The 23,982-nt window shown below is 39.1% G+C and overlaps 3 protein-coding genes and 1 long non-coding RNA gene across 18 annotated transcripts in view; 3 read left to right on the top strand and 1 right to left on the bottom strand.

Annotated features, from left to right (window-relative positions):
* Nucleotides 1-17,987, top strand: part of LOC149739369 (uncharacterized) — a 42,259-nt gene extending 24,272 nt beyond the window's left edge. For 11 of the 15 annotated variants that reach the window (XM_089875768.1, XM_089875756.1, XM_089875757.1 and 8 more), the window contains 12 exons: nucleotides 111-137; nucleotides 794-961; nucleotides 1,215-1,373; nucleotides 1,674-1,823; nucleotides 12,184-12,354; nucleotides 13,563-13,730; nucleotides 14,076-14,225; nucleotides 14,471-14,560; nucleotides 15,799-15,920; nucleotides 16,490-16,613; nucleotides 16,970-17,121; nucleotides 17,425-17,987. In XM_089875768.1, coding sequence (XP_089731894.1) covers nucleotides 111-137; nucleotides 794-961; nucleotides 1,215-1,373; nucleotides 1,674-1,823; nucleotides 12,184-12,354; nucleotides 13,563-13,730; nucleotides 14,076-14,225; nucleotides 14,471-14,560; nucleotides 15,799-15,920; nucleotides 16,490-16,613; nucleotides 16,970-17,121; nucleotides 17,425-17,485 — 1,542 coding nt within the window. In that variant the 3' untranslated portion in view covers nucleotides 17,486-17,987. Of the gene's footprint in view, nucleotides 1-110; nucleotides 138-793; nucleotides 962-1,214; nucleotides 1,374-1,673; nucleotides 1,824-12,183; nucleotides 12,355-13,562; nucleotides 13,731-14,075; nucleotides 14,226-14,470; nucleotides 14,561-15,370; nucleotides 15,518-15,798; nucleotides 15,921-16,489; nucleotides 16,614-16,969; nucleotides 17,122-17,424 lie in introns of those variants that run through there. The other 4 variants (XM_089875758.1, XM_089875759.1, XM_089875767.1 and 1 more) reach the window with 4 other exon arrangements.
* Nucleotides 1,830-6,806, top strand: LOC149739370 (uncharacterized). The gene is made up of 2 exons (XR_016384717.1): nucleotides 1,830-2,103; nucleotides 2,335-6,806. It is a non-coding gene; the product is annotated as an uncharacterized LOC149739370 (long non-coding RNA).
* On the bottom strand, nucleotides 6,654-8,955 carry LOC149739371 (uncharacterized). Its single transcript, XM_089875772.1, has 2 exons — nucleotides 8,712-8,955; nucleotides 6,654-7,902 (listed from the first exon to the last, which is right to left on the bottom strand). Exons 1-2 carry the CDS (start codon nucleotides 8,885-8,887, stop codon nucleotides 6,807-6,809), a joined length of 1,272 nt encoding a protein of 423 aa, XP_089731898.1. The 5' UTR covers nucleotides 8,888-8,955; the 3' UTR covers nucleotides 6,654-6,806.
* Nucleotides 17,988-19,193: 1,206 nt separating the features above from the next.
* LOC149739372 (uncharacterized) lies at nucleotides 19,194-23,844 on the top strand. Its single transcript, XM_089875778.1, has 5 exons — nucleotides 19,194-19,606; nucleotides 20,112-20,305; nucleotides 20,686-20,872; nucleotides 21,071-21,211; nucleotides 23,037-23,844. Exons 1-5 carry the CDS (start codon nucleotides 19,459-19,461, stop codon nucleotides 23,360-23,362), a joined length of 996 nt encoding a protein of 331 aa, XP_089731904.1. The 5' UTR covers nucleotides 19,194-19,458; the 3' UTR covers nucleotides 23,363-23,844.
* The last annotated feature ends 138 nt before the right edge of the window (nucleotides 23,845-23,982 follow it).

Genomic DNA, 23,982 nt, shown 5'->3' on the forward strand with positions numbered 1-23,982 from the left:
TATGAAGTCAATACTTGGCTCATTGCATAAACCTCACCTATATAGTATATTAAAGTTTGAATTAATCTTTACGAACCCGAACATTACTAACCAACTAACCTTTTACACAGACGGCCAAATCAAATCTCTTGTTAAAGGTGACTTTCATTAAGCATGAGAATAATAATGTCATGCAAATATTTTCATGCGTTCAAAGTTAATTTGTTGTTCAATCACTGCATGTTTATGCACATCATCAACATATATTAGGGTGGGGGAAGATGGGACACCTTTTGACTCTATTTCCTTGTTCAATTTGGTAGTAAACAAATAACACTTAAATAATTATAAAACCGTATCCTCACGACTCCCATATAGACCGTTGTTAATTGTTTAAAACGCGATCAAGATATTTTGATATTATGTGTTAAAGGTGTCCCATCTTCCCCCACTCTACTATATTTAATGTTTCTGTATAAATGAAACTTTATAAAAATCCCCATATTTATGGTGTGTTTGTATTTATCTGTAATTCAACCTACTACCCAATGGTTTCCAACCTTTATTGAGGTGAATATTGAGTCGAATAAAAAAGAAAATGCAAACGTAAACCATCTTACCCCACCCTATATATTATGATTCCATATTAAAACATCCCAACAGAAAGTAACGTATTTTGAAACGCTAATGTTGTTAAGATTTTAATTTAATATTTGCGGGTTTGTTTTATTCAATCAAACAATTTGTCTTGTTGTTTTTATCGCATGATTTTTGTGTTGGGGTTGTATGGGTTTTATATTAACTTTGCTTGCAGGCTGATAATGCTGAGCGGAAATGTGAGGAGCTGGAAGATAAAGTAAAGAGAAAGGAAGAGGAGTTGAGAGCAATCCAGGAGGAAATGGAGGAGGTGAAGAGTGAGAATGAAGAGAAAGAAAGAGTGAAGAAAAAGGCGGAGGAAAAATATGCACAAGCTCAAAAACAGGTGTGTTTGATTGACAGGTTGTGTTTGATTGACAGGTTGTGTTTGATTGACAGGTGGTGTTTGATTGATGGGTTGTGTTTGACTGACGGGTTGTGTTTAATTGACAGGTGGTGTTTAATTGACGCGTCGTGTTTGATTGACAGGTTGTGTTTGATTGACAGGTTATGTTTGATTGACAGGTTGTGTTTAATTGACAGGTTGTGTGTTTGATTGACAGGTTGTGTTTGATTGACAAGTTGTGTTTGATTGACAGGTTGAAACTCTTGAATCTGAGCTAAAGGATCGGGGAGATTACTGGATGAGGAAGAAAGAAGAATTGGAACGCGAGGTCCAAGAGTTGGAGGCCGAGCTTAAAGTTAGCGAGGATGATCTGGAGAAGACCGAGATTGAGAAGATTGAACTTGAGCGAAAGGTGGGGGGCTGTGTGTAGGGTTGGGAGGGGTTGGGGGGCATTGATGGGCGTTACATCAACAATTAGGCTGTAGATTGAACAACCTAACTTTTATTGTGTTTTTGTTTAATGATAGAATGATGAGAACTTATTTAACTTCGCATGGCAGGGCAACAACAGTTGTTATAACACAGGTGTTCTGTTTCATACACCTCGTGCCTGCTTACGAGTCACTGTATATAACTTTGTGGGTGATTGATTTATTGTATGGCTGACAATTTATTGCCATGGTGCTTAACATGTAATATTCATGTTTATTAGTTGAATGAGATGGAAGAGAGAGAAGTTGGTGAAAAGAAGAAGGCAGATTCTGTGATGAAAAAAGAACTGCAGAAGTTGAGAGATTCTCTTGATGAGAAAACCCAACAAGTGTTTGCGGCAGAGGACACCATCTACAAGCAGAAAGAAGTGGTGAGTTGTGTCTGCATGGTGGCGCTCTGGAGCTGTGGTTAGCACGCCTACCTCTAACGTAGAGGACTTGACGCCATTGTGGGCGTATGTGTCCTTGGGCAAGACGCTTAACAACAATTGCTCCAACCCAGTGGTCACTAATGGGATGTACAAATTATCAGCCATACATAAAACAATCACCCACAAAGCGGGCATGAGGTGTATGAAACAGAACACCAGTGTTATAACGATTGTCGTTGCGCTGTCAGATAAGGGTAAATAAATTACATAGATGTCGTAGGCATGGGCGCCGTTTTATATGGTGCAGACGAGGCCGGCCTACTCTGGATATTATGCAGACGGTGCAGCACCTGCTCCGTATAACTGCATTTTATTAATAAAACCCGTTTAAAATTAAAAAGAACTAAAAAACTCGCATATACCGTATTTTCCTAATTTCTGCAAAACGAATGACGTCATCATAAACATGGCCTCTTCTGCAATTTAAAAAAATCGGCGCCTATGGTCGTAGCATTGTGAAGCTTTAGTTTATGTTGTGTGTTTGGGTCAGTTTGCGTGGGGGCGTAAGCTGACAAAGTATTCCAACTATTTCGTTGTGGAATAACAATAGGGATTATGATGTGGGGGGGTTACAATGAGGAGTTTTGTTGGGTGGTTAAAACAACAATGGCCACCAACATTAAGTTTGTCTTTTATAAAGCAATGTAATGAATGAATGTAGCTTGCTTTATCTTCACGTGACTGAAAAATGAAGTTTCTACTTTTTCAAAACCCTTAATTTTTATTAGTGTACAATAACTTCACTATGGCTTAGGGGTTAAATTTAGAGCATTGGATTCCGAAAAAAAAGTTGTAGGAAAATGAAAAACAAGTGAAAATTTGAGTTTAAAATGTAGTTTGCTACATAGAACTGTGGCAATAAAAGTAGAGAGGTTGATTCTGTTTTTATTGTTCACGCACAATGAGAGATTGTTCAAAAACACCACCATGCACCAGTGTTTAACTGTGCAGGTGTTGAAACATTTCTCACACAAATAATTTAATTAAATTTGTTCTTTTCTACTTTATCTCAAAAAATATTCGCTGCATGGCTGTTTGCTAAAGGTTTGTCGATGGGTTTTTAGATAAAAAAAAAAATTTAATAAAATAAAAATGTTGGCTTTAAAAAATAAACCAAAATAATTCGTTTACATTAAACCTTCCTCCCCACTATTGTGAACTACGTCATGCGTTTCATGGTTGTTTCATTTTTGTAGAAAAGATTTTTTTTTTTAAATCTGGCAAAAATATATGCTATGTTTATGCGAATGGTTTTACTTTTAAGCGAACGAGTTTCTTCAGTTTTTTATTTCAAGATAAAAATTTCAAAAATATTTTTATGTGAACCTGTTTGACGTTTACTGGTCTTGTTAAGCATTCGAAGTTCATTGTTTCGACTTCCGAAAGTCGATTGTTCGCCGTATCGTCTTCCAACAATGCTAACTTTGCACGCGGTTACTTACGCGGTTTTTATGACGTCATAAACCAATATGAGCCACAACGCCTTTAACGCGATTTCGCGACCACTGAGCAGAAAGTCGTACGTCACAGTTGTAATTGTTTGTAATTAAAGTTCCGTTTGTTCCCTCATAAACATCTAACAATCCATATTATTTGTTATTGCTGACAATTTGGACAAGCCATTATTACTGGGTTGAAACAATTGATATTAAGTGTCTTGCCGAAAGATGCGTTAAAAAGATGCTCCCACAATGGTAGAAGCGTCGAAAGTCGAACTCATGAGCTTACCTAACCACAAAGGCACGACACCGGACATTCTGACGTCATAATAGATACGCTGGAATGTCGCTGCCCTTTTCACGCATCAATGGTTCCAACCCACCCTATGTTTACATAGTCATTATGACGCAGCAGTATTTATGAACAAACAATCACCATGTTACGTGGTTATGACCCAACACTTATATTTAATGAATGAAATAATGATTTAGGGTATTTTGTCGCGGTAACGAGTAATATACAACATTGTTAAAATACAAGTTTTGATAAAACAACAATAGTTATAACAACGTGTGGTAAAAATATTGTTGGACGATTCTCGTTGCAACAACAATACACAATGTGCTGCTGAATATAAAACAAACAAATATGTTTCGGCAACAACTAACATCATCAGTCTCGTATTAAAATGAAACCTTATGCAACCCTCGATGTTTTTGTCGTGTTTAATCCTCGTGTGAAGTTACCACTTGTTACATCATACAGGATCCTTGTATTAGCATTGTTACGTCATAGTACCTGACATTCCAGAACCTTCACTCATTCATAGAAATGTTAAAGTTTGTTTAACTTTAATAGAAATCTTACCATCCGATTACTTTGAAATAATGACTGGGCATTCTTGAGGTTATTATGACGTAACATTGCCTTTCATGACGCTGCTAATCCACCAACAAGCGCCATTGTTATTAGACCGGAAGTAACCCATTGTCTCAAGTTGAAGTATATGACGTAATAATAGCAATATACGTCACAATACACGACCCGATGTTTCGCAACTTTGGTTTGTTCACCGTTTATCAAATTCTATTTTGGTTTGTCAATATTTTAACGGATTGTGACGTCATTGGCTTCCGGTTCGACGAGACGCGATTCAACTTCGGTTATCGTAGTGGCTGATTATGACGTCATTATGTTGATTAATTGTAAGAACATGAAACAATCAGGGATCGCGGTTGTCGCTCAAACATCTACGCAAAAAGTTTTATTTGCACTGCTTGTTTGTGGAGGGCAGGGGTGACAACGTTGTGTGCTTGTAATGGGTAGGGGTAAGATGGTACGTGTCGGGGTAGTGGGGTAAGATGGTACATGTCGGAGGTAAATTTAATTAATAAACATTAAGGTGTAACCATTATATAAGTGAATATTAACCCAAGGGTTAGGGGTTTAAATCCGATCGTTAACCCCAACAATCGCCACCCAACGCGTTCCTTTATGACGTCATACACGATTGATTATAGAAACCACTCGACGCCGATGATGCGGTTCAAACGTCCCGCCCAAAATTAAGTCGTCGCTTCCCGACCGCGCGTCTGTGGTTATGACATCACAATACTATTAATTAACGTCACAATGATAAATCTGTAGACTGCTGGTGGTTTGCTGGATATTTCAGAACACTTGGTCCCGGTTTATACTGTTTGACTAAAGTGTAAAGGAAACATATGTTATTTTAGGCCAAATATCTTTGTTCTATATAAACTTATGTTATCAAGTCTAACGAACAGTTTCTGTATGAATTATATGTTATATATGAATAGAAACCGATGATTTCATTTTCGGCGAACTAGAAATAATCCAATTAAAAGCATTTAAAAGCCCTGATATGCTCATACACCGTATACGGTGCTATCCATGTGTGCTCAATTATTTGCATTGTGGTAAATTATGTGGTTGGTTATGAAGTAGAACTACTATTACAGTAACCCAACCCCCGCCTCCGCCCACTGAGTATATGGAACGCCATTTATTATCATACAACGTGGTCTTAACTTTTGTTAAACTTTAACAAAAAACCTCAGCTTTACCCCGTTAAAGTATATATTGTTTAATTTCGCCCTAACTTACGTGAAATGATTTGAACTTGTGTTTATACTTAGATAAATGTACAACATGCAAGGACCTCCAATCCCAAACGCTTGTTACAGTTGTATGGAACTATTCGTAGCATCATAACTTTAATTTCATCTCAACTTTAAATTTAACCGATTGTTTGTGTAGTATTTCAATTTACGTAACTTTCGTTCACTTTATATTTCAAACAAATTTGTACGTTAACGTTTACAGACCCCCGTTTACCGCTAACCAGGGTTCCGGTTACTCGCTTCTTATCTTTTACAACTAAGATTCTTTGATACGTCACAATAGCTTTAATTACTTCACTTCCTAAACCATTGTCGTCGATTCTTCTATCGCGGTTTTCAACAATGTATCGCCATTATTTCGTCACTTATGGACCAAAGCCCATAGTGACGTAACAATTCGAATTATTACGTAACTGCAAGGTTCGCGCGTTTAAGTTTACATAGACCACGTGATTAAGTTCGCGAATTGGGTTGTTTCATTGTTTCGTTTAAATTAATTGTATTACGTCATAATCACTTTATAGTGAACATCGAGAATTGTTTCGTGAAAAAGCGATGGTTTATTACGTCACACATGTTGGAATGTTTCCCGATGTTCGGTGTTTGGTTTCCATTGTTACGTGTTTGTTCATACATAACCACCATTATGAATTATCTATACCACGATAATACTATAATGGTACGAAACAAGATACTTTGTGACGTCATAATTACCTTAAAAATATGCGGCCTGACATTAAAATCATCGAACCAGAACGACTAGTTTCAATTGACATTGTGACGTGTCAAATGCTTTATGACGTTTACAATTGTTCGAAACGAAATTTCCACCTTCAAAATTTACGACTTTATGACCCACGCGTGGATATTTATAGCTGGTATGAATATGGCTAAGTAACCCCACATGGCGGCAACGAAAGCCTTTATATAAGTTTATAACACAGGTGTTTGCACTGCGTGCTCGCTGTCATAGGCGTTAAACCACAGGTGTTCTGTTTCATACACCTCGTGCCCACTTACATGTTACCACGTTTAACTTTGTAGGTGATTGTTTTTTGAAACCTGTTATTTTCTGGTCTTGAGGCGAACGTACTAACCACTTAGTCATGGCCAGCGTAGTTATTTTAAACATCTATCGGCATCGGGATTCGAACCTGGTATTCGTGGTCATAAATAATCAATCATATCTTTTGTTTTCATATATATTTGTCGGTAAACAGCGATAAATGCAAAATATAATAAATAGTAATGTTTTATGAATGGGCAGTGGCGTAACAGTGGTGTATTATGATGTAATAATAAAGGAATAGTGCAAATATATTGAAGTAACTTGAAGAATTCAAGAACTACCAGATAAACGGGGACGCGTTGAAAAACTTAGTGTACTAGCAGGGCGGGAGTCTGTTATGTTTGATCTTCTGTCTATTTGGCCGAACGACCGTTGCAACTTTGGCCGCCCACCGCTTTCAATGTCGTTGTTAGACTTCATCGATTCGCTTCGTTTCGCTGCGTTCAGTTCCGTTGCCTCACTTTTCAACTCCGCACTTTTCCACAAAACTTTCTGCGGGGCAAGCTTTCTTCGCATGTATGTGACGTAGACAGTAGCGAATATGACGACACAAACAAGCGATGCTGACATCACAATGACAGTTATCGTCATCTTGGACAATTGTTCTTTCATATCTTTAGCCGAGCCCACCCCCATTGGCCCCCCGATGGTAAAGTCTTCATCGGTGACCTCGCATCTCTCACCTAAATACCCACCCGGGCACTCACAAAGGGGCTCTGTGACGTCACCAATAAACACGCGACACGTCCCGCCATTCATGCAATGCCCAGGTTCAGGACACGTGGTGAAATGCGACTCCAGGTTCGGCCCCAATACAACCACAGCAGTGGTGCCTGTAGCACTCTGGCCGGCTGCGTTCTCAGCCACGCACTCGTATCTGCCGTTATGGACTTGACTTGCTGTGGTGATCACTACGATGCTGTCGTATAATGAGTTTTCCTGCACGAACAACCCAGCCTTTCTGTAGATCGGGGTATTGACCTCACTTCCGTCCTTGTACCACGTGACTGACGTCACTTCCGACACCGATTCAACGGCACATTGTAGAATCATCATCGAGTTTCTGTAGAAAATACCTCTGGCCGGCATATTAATTCGCATGCGGCAGACCCCGTCGACTTCTTCACACAAGCTTTCGTATATACGATGTCTATGTTTCTGCTTTCGTGACGCAACAGCCGGTTCAATGATGTCATACAGGGGAATTCCCCCACCCGAGACTGGCTCGAGCATCAAAATGTAAGCGTCGCCCATGCGTAACTCCTCGAAACACGTGTTTATCTTCTTGTCGTTTGATTGGCCGGTGAACTCATCCATGACGTGCAAACCTCCGTTATGTTTCGACCATGTTTGCTGAACAACGAACCTGAGCGGAGAAAAAGTTTTAAAATACTGAAAATGAAAAATATTTTCAAAACTTTGCACCGAAATAAACGCAAACGTTGCTAAAACTTAACTACGGAAGTTATTAAAAGGCGTGGCCGTTACACCCAGCAAACAATATAACGATCAAACTTTTAATTAAAATAACTTGATGTCTAAGACCCATCAGTGTATAATGTCTTAAAATGCTAAATCCACCATAGTGAGCCTAAATGTTGGGGTTTAATATTTGTGATTTTCAAGATTAAACCCCAGCATGGGTAGCAACGTCGAACCCGCCACCCATGTTCTACTTTTGCAAAATCTTTCAATAATTAACTTCGTCCCGTGCCTTATATGACGTCACAAACCACCAATAATGTTCCGCCAGCGGTACCTCGATGGTTGATTATGTTTTTCGCGTCAACCGCGATGTAACAATGGAATTCGTTGTTCACTTTATTACGTCACTTCCGAAACAATTTTTTTAAATCGCGCTCTTATTATTACGTCATAATATAAAGGAATTCCTAAAACAATTGTTCGTTTGTTACGTCACAGATGTTGTTTGTTTTACATCCGTTTAAAACAATTAGTGACGTCATAATCTATTAGCGCTTTGCATTGTTGTAACATGTGCGTAACAATAACACCATTGTCACCCGATACCAACACAATGGGTTAAACACTTCAGTTCATTGTTACGAAACAATGGGTTATAATGGGACGACAATCAAACCACTTCACAACTTTTCGAATCTTTATAATTGTCGTCGTTAATTAGATTTTGTTTAATTAGAATGAAATAATCACCTGAAACCGTCGTCGAATCTACCGATATATTTCGCATCCACAACAACGTGTGTTTGTTGTAAGTTGGACATTCTTGATGTTTGTCGCTTCCTCGCTTCTCGTTGCCCGATACTACATTTGCCCGCCTCACAAACAACGAGTATCGAAACCAGAAAGAATAAAATAATTTTCTGCATTTTTTTCGTTTTTAAAACTCCAACTTCGCCTTAACTTGTCGTCGCTTATGAGTTCCACAGCTACGCCTGCAGCTTAAATAGTCACGCCGCCTTTTTTGTTGAATTGCCAGATGACCGCAGATGAAGCTTGTGTAAACAGTAACGTAACCATGGTCGCTAGGTGGGGACAAAGAGACTGGGTAATATTTCGTAGCTCGCATTTTTAACGTTTTGGAAACTTTTTTGGTGGTTACTATATGTTTGGTAAACTGGCCCTAATCTAGCAATCATATTGTTGGACGATTCTCTTGGCATCATAGCAGAATACAACAAGTGTTACAAATATACAACAAATTAAATGGTGTACCAAAGATTTCAGTTTCATTCTATTTATAAATAACTAGCATCACCACTCTCATAGAACTAAAATACTGACATTATATTTTCAATTTCGTTCTATTTATATTACGTATTAATTCAATTTGAACCCATTTCAATAAGGTTTCCATTCAGTCACTTATTCTATTTATAAATAGAAGGAAACTGAAAAAGTAATTCCAGTATTTTAAGTCTATTTGAATAGGAGACTGTAATACTGGTTAATAGTAAAATTATAAATAGCGAAACTGAAATCTTTGGCACACCATTAGTTGGATAGGGGTCTGATGATGATGGTTATTGGCGAAATATATCGTTGGTGTTGTTAGACTAGGTGGGATTTTGTTTGAATACTCCAAGTGTTACTGATAACACTTGGCTCAATTTTTAGTAAATCTAGGAATTAATTCTCATGTCATGCGTAGCACATGGAACCGCCCTGAATTTATATCTGTTTGTTCAGCGTCGGCGTTGATTGTTACGTTGCTAGTTGATTGTTACGTCACATAAAAATATTACATTGCTTAACATTCCATTCTATTGTGTGTGGTTTGTTACGTCATAGTAGGGAGAATCCGCTCGCGATATACCGGAAACGAATTGCCGGCAACATTTGCGTTGTTACAGACGACTGACATATTGTTTCTATTTATTCCGCGAAGTTTCACGAAAATTTCCGAAAGATTTGAACCGGAAATATTGTTTGACCTTCGGGGGTCAAGTGCCCACCTCTCCCTTCCCGGTTAAATTTAAACCTCGGCGCTTAACACCAGTGTTTCCGGATTCTATAAATACTTGGTCAACTTTCCCACGGTTTATTTTTCGGCATTACTGTGTTTTTATGAAGCGATGACGTCATATTCCCCATTATTACAACCCCGCTATTACAGCGACCCACTTAAATTGAAAGTTCGAAAATTTTCGTAAATCGTGTCTACCGCGGTCCGTTTATTACATCAACGTGACATTACAATTGCTGCAAAACCATTGTCTCCCCACAACGTGGTTTATTACGTCACAGTGGGTTTGGTGCACGTGATCCGTGGACGACGTCGCGTGCGTAGCTTCTGCTGTAGCGTCACAATAAAATGACATTTTTCGCTAAATCTCGATTTTTTTCATAACGTGACCTGACGTTTAAGAATAAGTCATTGTTTTCGCAATAATTTTTGGGAAAGTTTGTTTTTAAACAATTAAATGCAATTTAGAATTTCGATTCTTCGAAATCATTTCATAACAATGGTGACGCGAAGTTCAACTTTGTTACGTCACAATACACGTTGTCCACAAACTTAATTAGATTCTAATTCCATAGAAACGCGAAACTAGCCCCCTGCTAAACAACATTTCCACGAAAAACGTAAAGTCACGCCCCACCCCCATAAAAACAACGACCCCCAAACCCAACCAAACAGTTGAAACCTAATCATCAATATAAATATCCCTAAGTCCCTAAACAACATAACGCCCAGACCCCCAATGTCCCCAGATTAGAAAGTTACAACCAAAAAATTACCCCCCCCCCCACCAGAATTGTAGTTTAGCGTTCATAACGTCACATCCTGTTATGACGTAAATTAAGTCGTTAAAAATTCCCGCCACGATCACCCAGCGTAGCGTAACGCGTCGTCCTACTTAATGCAATTATGACGTTAAAAATATCTTTGTTACAATGCATCTCTTCTCTATCTATCTGTTACGTCACAAACAGCATCGAAACACGAGAAACATGAATATTCATCGCGAATGTTTCTCCTTCACGATTATCTTATTCATGTTACGACACAATCGGTGTATTATTACGTCACAAGCAATATTGCACCCCACAATAAACGTCGAAACGTCGCTTTTTATCAAAATCGTGATTATGATGTCATAACATCGTTCTAACCGGATATATGACGTAAATAATTGAACAATCGCGATTTGTTTTAAGTCGATTGTTGAAATATTAATGTCGTATTGTGACGTCACAGACCCGATAATGTTAATTGCGGATTGCTGCATTGTTACATCAATGGTGATTATGACGTAACAGACAAAACCCCCTATTACCCCCGACAACATTCTCCTCAACGTGCTATGGATCGCGTTTAAGCGTCAACGCGTCCGGTTCGATATTTTTAGTTGACGTTCTCGTGCTGCGGAGAAACGACGTTTACGTTGTCGTCATATTTGTGACGTCATTTACGGTATATTCCACAACTATTTGGTTGGGCGTTCCATATATGGGTCGATGTCTCGGGTTCCAAATGTTCTAATCGCGACTTAATTTCCGAACAATGATGATTGTGACGTCATATTAGTCGCGACATTTGGCGGCAAAACTTTCAAATCAAACAATTGAACAATGGGTGACACGCGTCTTCTTTAATTTGTTTGTTACGTCATAAAACAAGCATTATTAGATCATAACATGCATTTCTGGAATTCCTGAAACAAATGTTGATGTTTCCATGGTTACTGTGGTCGCGACTAAGTATTATGACGTAATAATGGTAATAGTGATGGTTTAGTGGCAAACTTGGACGTTATTGTAACCGTATAAACCACATTGTTAAGTCATAGTAAACATGAGAATTACGTTAAGTTGCCGATGTGTGACTTAGTGTTAAGTAACCAGAGGTTAGGGGTTCGAGGGATACTGCTACCACTGTGGGTGTATGTGTCGATGGACAATTGCTTCAACCCAGTGGTCACTAATGTAAATATCTTCATTTTATCTTCTTACTTCACTGACAGTTTTAGTTTTAAACCGAGTGAAAACGACGACAATTGTGACATAATATATGGCTGTAATGTGCGTATTGAAACTGGGCATAAACGTTTAACATTACAATAAAAATACGTTTTCATAAAGAAGCAGAAAATCCGGGTTTTTGCACACAATAAAAAATATCGAGTTTTGGTACTTCCCCTATAACGTCATGCATTTACAGATCGAAGAAATGACGTCATTGCAGCGTAAAGCGGAACAATCGTCCATGCAACAAATGGAATCTTTTATGTCAGAAAGCGACAAACAGTTTGAGAACCTTAAGTCCCATCTACAGGAGAGGAACGAACAAGTTAAAGTCGCGTTGAAGGAAAAGCAAGAACTAAAGGAACAGGTGGGGTGGGACGGGACAGTACGGGGTAAGACGGGACGTCGTGGGAGGTTAACAAACGTATTTATCTTTTCGAATACGATAGCGGATATCAGATGAATTAAAACAATAAAGGAAAGGGAATTAAGTAAAAGTTTCAAATAAAGGCGTGGCTGCGAAACCCGCGATAATAAATAACTTATATTGAGTTGTAATTAATTTAAACAAATTAGGAAGTGATTAAAATTATAGAAAAACACATAGAGTAAACCACACACGTGGATTCAGTATTGGGGAGTTGTGGGTTTAAATATGGGCGTGGTTTGTGGGGATGTCGGATGTGGGGTTGGATATCTATTGTAGGGGGGGGTGTAAAAGGGCGTGCGGCGGGGGGGTGGGTTAAAACAACAACGGTGTCGTTTGTTCATGTTGGGCACGTAAGTTGTTTGTTTAACAAAACACTTTTAAGATTAGTTAAAAATATTTAAATATTCACGTACGAGTCGACTGATAAGTAGGTGTGGTTGAAATATTTAAAATCGTCATCACAATGTGTAATAATGACGTCATAATGATCAATAGACACGTAATAAACATCGATTGATCCACGGTTGTTGCCTACCACACTGAATCATGGCGGGTAAATGATCGAACTTGGAGATTTCGGCCTAAAACCACCAGGTTTGTTACTAAACATTCGCGTGTATGACGTCATAGTCGAATCTAGAAGGATGCGACGTAGTTTGAATATCGACGCATATTCTGCCGCGGGCGTTTGTGGAAATATCGACTTTTATCATGGTTATAAGTGTGTAGAGTATCATGTGTATTTATAGCAGGCTAGTTACGTGTTGGGGGCAACGACCTGGATAATAAGATGTTTCCGCTTGTTATGTGTTGTGTCTGGTTGGTTGTTGATGTTATTTATCTGGGTGAGACATGCTATGGGATCTGACACAATTGAAAATTCGCATGGCGGGGCAACGACAATTGTTATAACACGGGTGTTCTGTTTTAAACACTTCGTGCCCACTTACAAGTTACTTTGTGGGTGATTGTTGTTTTTATGTATGGCTGACAATTTATACAAACCCATTAGTGACCACTGGGTTGCTGTTAAGTATTTTGCCCAAGGACACATAACAGGGATTTTGATCAGAATTGGCCCATTACCTCAACATACAGTTTTACCCATTACTGAATACTTGTTAATCACGTCATCAATGACGTAGGTGGAAGCGTTGACGTCAGAGCTTGAAATTGCGTCATCAGATGCCGACCGTGCAAGGTCCTCACATGAGGTGGAACAACGTAAGATGAGGGAGGTGGAAAAGCTGATGGAAGAGCTGCGGGGGAGGTTGAAGGAACAGCAGGTGGAGAATGATCAACTGAGGAAAGAGGTGGGGCGTAGTTAGGAGGTGGGTTGGGGTGACCAGGCGTAGTTAGGAGGTGGGTTGGGGTGACCAGGCGTAGTTAGGAGGTGGGTTGGGGTGACCAGGCGTAGTTAGGAGGTGGGTTGGGGTGACCAGGCGTAGTTAGGGGGTGGGTTGGGGTGACCAGGGGGTTACAGTCATAGAAAGACCGAGTAACCAAACAAATGCTAATGTGATGTAGCTAAAAAATCACCGGTATTATTTAAGTCACCGATTTGCATAAGATGTCATTAGAGCCAAAACTTAATCAATTTATCTTTATTGCTACGTCACAATGGTTTCTGTCGCTTAACAATCGTGTTTATGACGTAGGTATCACGTGGTGACAGCCTTCGGTCACAGGCGAGTGATTCTGAGGAAGAATGCTCTCGACTCCAGCTAGCGGTGGAAGAATTAACCGATAAATTTAACCAGGTGGAGCAAGAGAGGGAGGATTCTGTAAACAAGCTACAAATATTACAAGTATGTTGTTTGTGACGTCATAACGAGGAAACGAACGGTGTTTCGTGTATTCTATAATGCAACGCAAGGAGAGGGGGGCATTTTTAAATACCAGAGTGGTGGCCACGCCTACCTCTAGCCCTGATTCGTAGCGGACACGGTGTATGAAACAAAACACCCATGTTATAACAACTGTCGTTGCCCCGTCATGCGAGGATAACCAGGTTACACTCAATATATGTTATAATATATTATATTTATGTCAGGATAAGATCGGGCAGATGGAGAACGAGATTGAGATGAAACGAAGTCAAGTTGAAGTTTTACAAAGCGACACAAACAACCAGAAACAAGAGGTGGGAATAATACAACCTAATATGGCATGGTATATGTTGGGTTAAGCAGCCATGCTTTAACTCATATCGTGTTTTAACGACTCGTTCTGCTGCTAATTCTCCTTCGTTGTTTTAAATTATTTAATATTCGAAAAGATAAATAAAGTTATGTTACGTCATAATTAGGATTGTTATTCCATTGTCTTTGGAACAATGGCCATAAATCAAATCCGCGGTTTCCATCACAAACCACCTTGTGACGTCACAATATGATAATGGAAGGCGCTGTCGCAAAGTGGTTGGATTGTGACGTCATACACACAAGTTCAATATTCGAACGAATTTCTTTGAAATCAGTGAAAAGATAATTGTTGCGGAACACCGCTGATTGTGACGTAATAATTGGTGATTAAGTGCGGCATTGTTTCATATGAAATCTATTTATAACGTAACAATACGTGACACCGAGATTTCGCGCTCCCGTTTCTTCGAAAAGTTGCGGAATCGAAATCGGTGACAAACTTTCGCTAACGAGGTTTTGATTGTCGCTAAATATATCGGGAGTTGTTTCTGCGGGGATGGCGCGCCCCGATGCCCGCCGGTGCGTCATTCAACCCCGATGTTTGTGATGGATGGCTTGTGGGGAGAATAGCTTCCATCTGTTGTTTCAACCCCATGGTCGGGGTTGGTAACCTGGGTGGCAACATTCCCCCCCCCCACACACCCGACACTAATCTAATAAATAAAAGTCACGACTCACTAGCCTTTCTTTTGTTACGTCACCCAGTGTAAGATTCGAACGTTCAAAGTTCAATTGTCAATTTATTTTAGAATTTCCGACAAAGACAAACGAAGCCGGCTTATATGACGTCACAATGCTTTAAACTCGCTACCGCGTGCTGCCAACTGCGTCATAATAGCGATTGTTATACGCGTGTGTTAGAACAAATACTCGTGTGTTGATAATGGAGGGTTTCTATGTTTGCTGAGGTCGCTGGGTGGCGATGTAGCTTCGTGTATGGGGGAAGTGACGTGTGTTTGATCTGTTGGTTCTATGAAACAACGAAAAGAAGGAATTAGCAACAAAACAACAGTCGTTAAAACACGATATGGGTGAAAACTGCTTGAGGAAAATGTCAAATAAAAGCGTGGCTGAAAATCAATATAAATGTTATTGTTGTTGTTTTATATATGCGCGTTATAAGTTCGGTTAAACTTTTCTGTATTTTGGTTTTGTTGATATTAATGTTGTTGTTTAGATCGCGAGGTTACGAACGGAGCTTGAGAGGGGGGAGGTTGATCTTCCTGATGGAGGGGACACGATGTCCTCACTAAGGGAGAAGATTGGGGCGTTGGAGGAAAAGTTGCAGCAGGAGGCGAGGTGGGGGGGGGATGGGGGTTGGGGTGTGGGGCATAAGAGGGGGGGTGTAAGATGATGTGAAAATGTGTGATTTGTTGTTTATAATGTTTCTTGTGGTTTGGTTTGTTTGGTAACTAAATACAGGATTTAAAATTGGTTGGTTGTTGGGTATGGGGTGGGGTTGGGTGGGGGTTATAATGGGGGTGTCTGTTATTTGTTGGGTAAATATAGGGGTAATGTTTGTTTAAGCTGGGTAAAAGTGCCATGGGGTGATAGTTAGGTTTACGTGGGTTGGGGTAATGGGGTTAATATTGGGTTAATTACATAATGATGGGGTGGGGAGGTCGTTATGTGGCCGCTGTGGGTGTGGCTTTTGTGATGTAATGCATTAATGTGGGGCAAGATGGGATACATAAAATCCCATATTTCCTGATCGTGTTTTAGCGTCGTGTGCAATTAGTTATCTAATTCTGTAAATATTCTTTTTTTACCAAACGGGACGATAAAAGAGAATGAAAACATGAACCATCTTACCCCAACCTACTATAATTACTTCTTCTTTACTAATATGACATCACAATACCGTATAGTGAGTTGAACGCGATAGACAATCACCACAGGAAGACGGAACAAAAGTTGCGCGAGGTATTGAAGCAAGCGGAGACGGAAACTAACAAGGCCAATCATGAAAAAGAGCTGGTACGAAACACACAGGCAATTTATGTTCGTACTTGTTAAGTAGACGACAGGTGCTACTAACACATCTTATTCATGGCTGTTGTATGTGTTCCGTAGTTCTGGTTATCGTTCCATCATAACAGAATACACCAAGTGCTATAATGCATGGGTGAGGTCCTACGGCAAAACACGTCGTGTGACCTGATGGGGCCACAGTTTGCCCATAACCTCAACATTTCATATGTATGTTGTTTATGCGACCAGTGTGAATGCGTCGTTACATCATGTGCTACTAAATATGAAGCGACCGCAACGATAGGATTAATAAGCTACGTTTATTGATTGTGGCGCGATTGTAACTTAACCAATAGATAACAACCATATTCCCCCAGTTGAGCGTTCGTGCAAAATCATTGAAACAACAACTGATGGAAGTTGAACAATTGCTCACCGACTCCGAGGAGCAACGGAGGAGGTTGCAGGAGGAATTATCGGAGAAGAATGGAGCGAACTATGAGCTTGAACAAGCGCTTGCTGCTATGAGGTGGGGGGAGGGGTAGTGGGGGTTTAGTGGTTGGAGCGCTTGCCTGTAACCCAGAGGTAATGGGTTCAAGGCTCGATGCTACCATTGTGAGCATATGTGTCCTTGGGCAAGACACTTAACGGCAATTGCTCCAACCCAGTGGTCACTAATGGGTTGTACAAATTATCAGCCATATATAAAAACGTAGTAACTTGTAAGCTGACACGAAGTGTATGAAACAGAACACCCGTGTTATAATGACTGTCGTTGCCCCGCCATGCGAGGATAAAAGGTTACATTCATTCATTCAATTCTTCATTTTAGACTTGCGCAAGCCGGATCAAAGTCTGCATCGGCCAACGGGAGTCTATTTACGTCTGTGTGACGTCATAATACGATCTGCACTAATACGCTGCCATGATTTTTATATTTTTTAAACTTTTCTTGTTTTAACCTGCGTGGTATAAATGTGCACTTCGTCTTTACTAATCATTGTAGAAACTTTGGTGCAAAATTCATAAATATGCTATTTCTATGTTTGAGTAGTGCCATACTTTGACCGTTAGGTGGCGTGCTATACCTCTATCGGGGCAGTATTTGTGTTTATAAGATGTTTATGGCTGCGTTAATGTGATATCTATTCTACCAATCAAATTTCATATTTTAACAATTATTTACGGTTCTGTAATTAATTACGTCATAATGCATATTGTTATCTAATGGAATGTATATTTGTGACGTCACAGAGAGTCTTTATTAACCGCGTTTACACGATTATTGCAGTATTTCGCATTGTTACGTCACTTACCCATATTTTCTAATCACGTGACACTTAATTACCGACCAATACTTACTAACAATGGTTTGAATAAAATGATAAAATATAATTTGCATATTAAAAGGGGTTTTCCATGTGGGGAAGTCCCGCCAACCCCCGGCACTTTGACACACAAGAGGAGAGGATACCAAGTTCGAGGCTCGACGTTGCCACTATTGTGAATATGTATGAATTTATTGCTACCAGACGTCTTAAATTTAAACTTACGGGTAATGAGACATCGCTGACTTAGAGGTGTTCTGACTTTTGGTTCCGACATGCCTCGGACCTCAGCTGTGGATTATAGTAAATGATGTTGTGTTGTATTTGTCTCTTCGAATACAACGGCGAAGATCAAATCCATTAAAATGACCTTAAAACATTGAAGAGATGGGAATAACAGCAAAACTACTGCCGTTAAAACACGATACGGGTAAAAACTACCGAGAAAAATGTCAAAAAAGCGCGGCGCCAAATTAAAAAATAATTTTATATAATATTGGCATCAAAATTTCGTGTCACGTGGTCTATATAAACGTAACAAGCGACATTGTTACGATGTCACAACAAACAATTGAAACAAGATTTCAAATCAGTTTATTTTCCCTCCAATTTGACGATGTCATTATTTGTGGCATCACAAACACTCGTGTTCTACAATAACATTGTTACGACACAGATACAACGAACGTAGCAGAACAACTTAATTATTTTAGGGCAATTGCGTCTGTGACGTCATAATGAAAAAAGCGCGGTGCTAGAAGCATGAGTTCATAATGTTTGTTCCGCAGTTGTAGAAGTTAACCGAGGAAGTAGGTTTTATCCAAGTGAGCTCGTGCTTAATCATTGTACAAGCATGTTACTACTGGCAGGATCAACCATCAGGCAACAACGAAAATGTCGCTGTCATATATATTCCACTGTTGGTGTAAACGTTTAGTTAAAACATATTAATTCAGGAAGTTAAAACATATTAATTCAGGGATCTTACAGTTTATCAAAGTAAGAATTTGCTATCCTGAGCCAAATTAGTTCTTTTAAAATACCTGACATCATCAGCTTATATAAAAGTTTGGTTAGAGGGTTGTGAAAGTTTGCATCCGTTCTTGGCGGATTGTGCTTTTATTTATAGACCATATGACGTCATCAAGCTATGATTGACGTCATGATCAACTGAAATTACCATACTAACTTGGGCAGTATTTGAACTAGATACCCGTAGTTACCCAATCGATTTTAAAAGAATGGGACTTTTTCGTTGTTTAACGTATAGTACGCAATAATATAGTAGGGTGGGGGAAGATGGGACACCCTTTCAACCTATTTTATCGTGCATTTGGTAGTAAACAAAGAACATTCAAAGAATTATGAAACCGTATTCTCACGACTCCCATAGACCGTTATTAACTGTTTAAAACGCGATCAGGATATTTGGTTATTATGTGTCAAAGGTGTCCCATCTTCCCCCATCCTACTATATATCATTTGTAAAAATGTAACTTATTTTATAATCTTCCATTTGAATTACAGCATTCCATAAAATGGCGTTCATATTACTGAAGTATTTCAAATACGCTCTGGTAATATTTTCCTTCGTGATTACGGTTGTAACTGCGGTCTTCGCTTTCCTGAACAGCGTACCAATTAATGTGAATACGTTTGGTACAAATGTTATGTTGCTGGCACCACGTAAGTCAACCTGTACAAAATATTGGTTATTAATAATTCAATTGGCATGTCTTGTTTAATACTGTACACACGCGGTGAATAGGCTTTTTGTGAATCCTTGCTTCTGGTTAACTAGCCATAAGTCCCTGTTTTTTCCATTTTGTTGAGAAATATATTATCCCATTAACTGCCTTTATATTTGCATTGCATTAGACATGTTTAGTAAAAGTTATAAATATGGCAGATTCAGGCCAATATACCGTTTAGCTTGCTTGCAATTTTTACAATCGTAGCTAAGTTTGTTCGTCAGCCCCATGTTATACGATCGAAGTGTTGATATAGATTGAATGAATGAATGTAACTTACTTTATCCTGGCGTGGTCAAAAACAACAGTCGTTATAACGCGGGTGTCCGCCAACTCGTGCCAGCTTACGAGTTACCACGTATATAGGAGCTGATTTATGTTTTACTGAAGCTAAATCAACAACATTTGGCTTCCAAAACAACAAAGGTTTTCATCCGCAGATATATATTTACATAACATGGAACTACTTAGCGAGAAATACCCGGTTCACATAACGCCTGCTGGATGGGTGTTTTCAATCTTGTGGCCGCTTATATATCTTTGGAACCTTATCGCGGCAGCTTTCCTCGTTATTTCATTATGTTTGAAACCAACAATGAACCCCATTATGAGGTCACCACCATTATTACCAACTGTGAGTATATGACGTAATAATTAACTTTGTTTCGTATGAATTATTTATATTTGGTTATAGGCCTATAGTTTTATATTTTTAAGTAAAATGTGCATATAACGATTTTTTTGCTCAAATACGATGCTTGGCTTATTAATGGAAACATATGTACAAATTAATGCAATAATAGACACATCTACAAAAATGTAGCATATATTACTATCTACAAAGTTACATACGTTGCCCCGCCATGTGAGGATAAATACTTCATTTTGAATGTAATGCACTTCGTGCCAGGTTCATGCACTTCGTGTCAGCTTGCACGTTACGATGAATGTAACTTTGTGCCCCTACTAAAAATGTAACCTCCACTGATCATAATACTGTACCCACACATGTAGTCATTCTTCGTTTGTTGGATTCTAACATTCGGCGGATTGCTTGGTTGGTTGTTCACCTTCGACCGCGAAATATTCGAATTATCTCTCATTCTCCTATCAATGTCCACTGTGACGTCATACTGCTGCATTGTCATCTCATACAAAGCGATTGACAACGAAATTGTTTATTTGGAAAATCATCGAAAACGTAAGTTGTACGTTTTATACCAACAGTCTTTGTTTACACCATTTTTTTAAACAATACTTTTGCGCAATAAATTGTATTTAATTAGTGAAAATTGACAAAAGTTTTTTCCACACAATGTATTTGGTTTCAAATTTCTACACCATGACTAAATTAGACACAATGTCACATTAGCTGCAATATAACCCATACCTTCCCCAGGCTTGCTTTACACGATCCGTATTCTTATTCACAACGGGCAAGGAATCCTTTTTGCTTGGATTCTTCCAGCTACTCTGCTCAACCTCATTGTAGTGATGGTGTACCACGATAGTCCAAAGAGTGACCACGCTGTTTCAAGAGGTATGATGTCATCGCTAGTGACGTAATAATTTGTGACGTAGCTTTTTGTAAGCGTCCAATAAACATGTTTTTCAAAAGAATATGGACGAATAAATACCTAATTTACCCTGCATGGGTGTTTAGTTTCACCCTTTACGTTACCACGTATGTAACTTTGTGCGGGATTTTTATGGCTGACAATTTGGACAACCCATTAGTAACCACTGGGTTGGAGCAATTTTTGCCCAAGGACACAGCACGCGCAAACATTGCCCGCGTTTTTTTTTAGCTCTAGCAAATCCTCGTGAGAACAAACAATATTGTAGAATATTTATTATGACGTAACACAGAACCGCGTAAGTTCCCACGATTTTTTGTTGGAAGTTTCCCCATGTTTAGTTATAGTTACAACATATCATGCATGCGTGGATGTAATGTGTCCGCGCTCGTAGGTGTAAAATATTGAGCAAGGTATTGGTGGTTATACATTTGTACATCACATTTGTAATCGTTACATGTCAGGGTTTTTCAACCATCGCCAACAGGAACATATAGGAGTTGGGGCACAAGCGAACCTCTGCTCATGGCCTTGTTGGTTTGAGAGGTCGATTGCTGCAATTGGTGAATAAAATAAAGGGCTTAAATATGCTAAAACAAATGTAGGTTATTTTATTGATGTGGCAGGGGGGGCACGAACCATGGTTGAGAAAGCGTATAAAATATAATAAAGGGTAAGATGGGAAACCGTTTGCACCTAAATCCCTGAACGTGTTTTAATAATCAAGCCCCCTTTAGTAAATATTCTTTGTTTACTACCCGATGGGACGATAAAAGAAAATAAATGGCCCATATTACCCCAACCTACCAAATATGAAAACATAAAACAGCCCACCAACCTACCAAAAGACCACCTTTGAATATAAGTTAATCATCCACACAGTTGCTATTTAAACTCTGGGTCGCAGCCAACAGTAATTAAACAAACCCCATCGTGTCATCTCACGTGGTCGTGTCCGCTACCCGATGCGGAAGTTTAGAAAATAAACGGAAAATATCAAACATAGAATCTTCCAGAATCCGCGACATTGTTACGTCATATAGTGGGAAGTTCCATGGAATTTAAATATTTTCCACCATTTTATAACAACAATGGGCGATTATGCGAAATAATAAGAATGTTTTCCAATAATAGGAGTGGAATTATAGAAATAAAATTAAAGAATAAGCGATTTTGTTTGTTTAAAATTTTGCAAAAAAATGTTAAAGTCTAATTAGTAAGTTCATATATAACCACGCCCCCGAATCATGCGAACACATTTCAATATCAAGATAATTGTTTGGGGATTTATAAATAGAATGAAATGTGTTTGTAGTAATAATAAACAAACCGAACATCATAACAGCATGCAGTGTTTAGTTAAGGCCAAACAATCTACAAGCAGAAACCAACCCGCGCGTTTATGTTCACAAACAAATATGATTTGATCTTCTTGACCAACGGGTCTTAACCTTTTATAAACACCCGATCTCTTTGGTAAAATAGGCAAATACTCGTTAACGTCGCCTTTATTTAGTAATGAAAGTAATTTATTTATCTTTACAAGGCGAGCAACAACAGTCGTTATATCACGAGTTTTCTGTTTTCTCAAATCGTGCCTGCTTACAAGTTACCACGTATGTAACTTTATGGGTTTTCTTTTTTAAACGTATTCCTTGTGATTTAACCAACTGGTTGCAGTACATTGTTCAATGAACCCCCAAACATTAACCATTAAACCAAATTTTCTATAACTTTAATATAACGTGTTGGAACGTGGACGCTTTTAAAACAATTCCATTATTTCAGAGTTGATTTCCACCGAGGATTCTGGAACCATCGTCCTCGCAATCATCGGTGTGTTTGTCATCGTTTTCTTTATGTTGGAAAACTTTCTGTTTGCGCGGTGTACGCGTTACACGGTGACTATATGGCCCACAATGTTGTTTGCTAGCTCGGGTATTGTGGTCAGGAATTGGAAGCACCCAGATGGTGATCGGAACTCAATAATGGCGTGCGCTGCAGTCGCCTTGTGCGGGTTCGGTTTCGTCGGGAAGTTTATTTTGTTTGTTCATTATCGCTGCAAAGCTAAGAATTTCTTTCGCGGAGATCAGGATGTTGAGGCGGGAAAATAAGCCTCGGATTCCGGCGGGCGTTGGGAATTTACTCGATCTTTGACAAGTTCACCATTTATTCAATATAAACAATGACTAAATGCATAAATGTAACTTATTCATCCTCGCATGACGGGGCAACAATAGTCGTTATAACACGGACGTTCTTTTTCATACACCTCGTGCCTGCTTACGAGTTACCGCGTATGTAACTTTGTGGGTGATTGTTTTTTGTGTATTACTGACAGTTCACAATTTATTATTGGGTTGAAGCAACTGTCTTAAACGCACAGCTGTATAGACATGTTGCTGCTACAACCATCAAGCGCCATCATCCATTATCATCCTTGTACACCAATAGTTCCAATGTTTAATATCCCATAGTGTATTATGTTGTATATGTTTTATATTGATTGTGTAAATTTTAAACAACGAGTTCACACAACATCTATAAATGAACAACATATAAACTTAAAAGTCGAAGCTTAAATAATCACAGTCGTTTACAATTGCATTCTATATGGGTGAGGTCCTACAGTGAGGCATGCCATGGGACCTGGGGTTTAGGCCAAAGTTGGCCCATTACCCCAACATTGTATATGCACATTCTATTCTATATGAGTGAGGTTCTACAGTGAGGC

Source organism: Ciona robusta, chromosome 3 (assembly GCF_009617815.1).
Source record: "Ciona robusta chromosome 3, ASM961781v2".
Taxonomy (NCBI): Eukaryota; Metazoa; Chordata; class Ascidiacea; order Phlebobranchia; family Cionidae; genus Ciona; species Ciona robusta.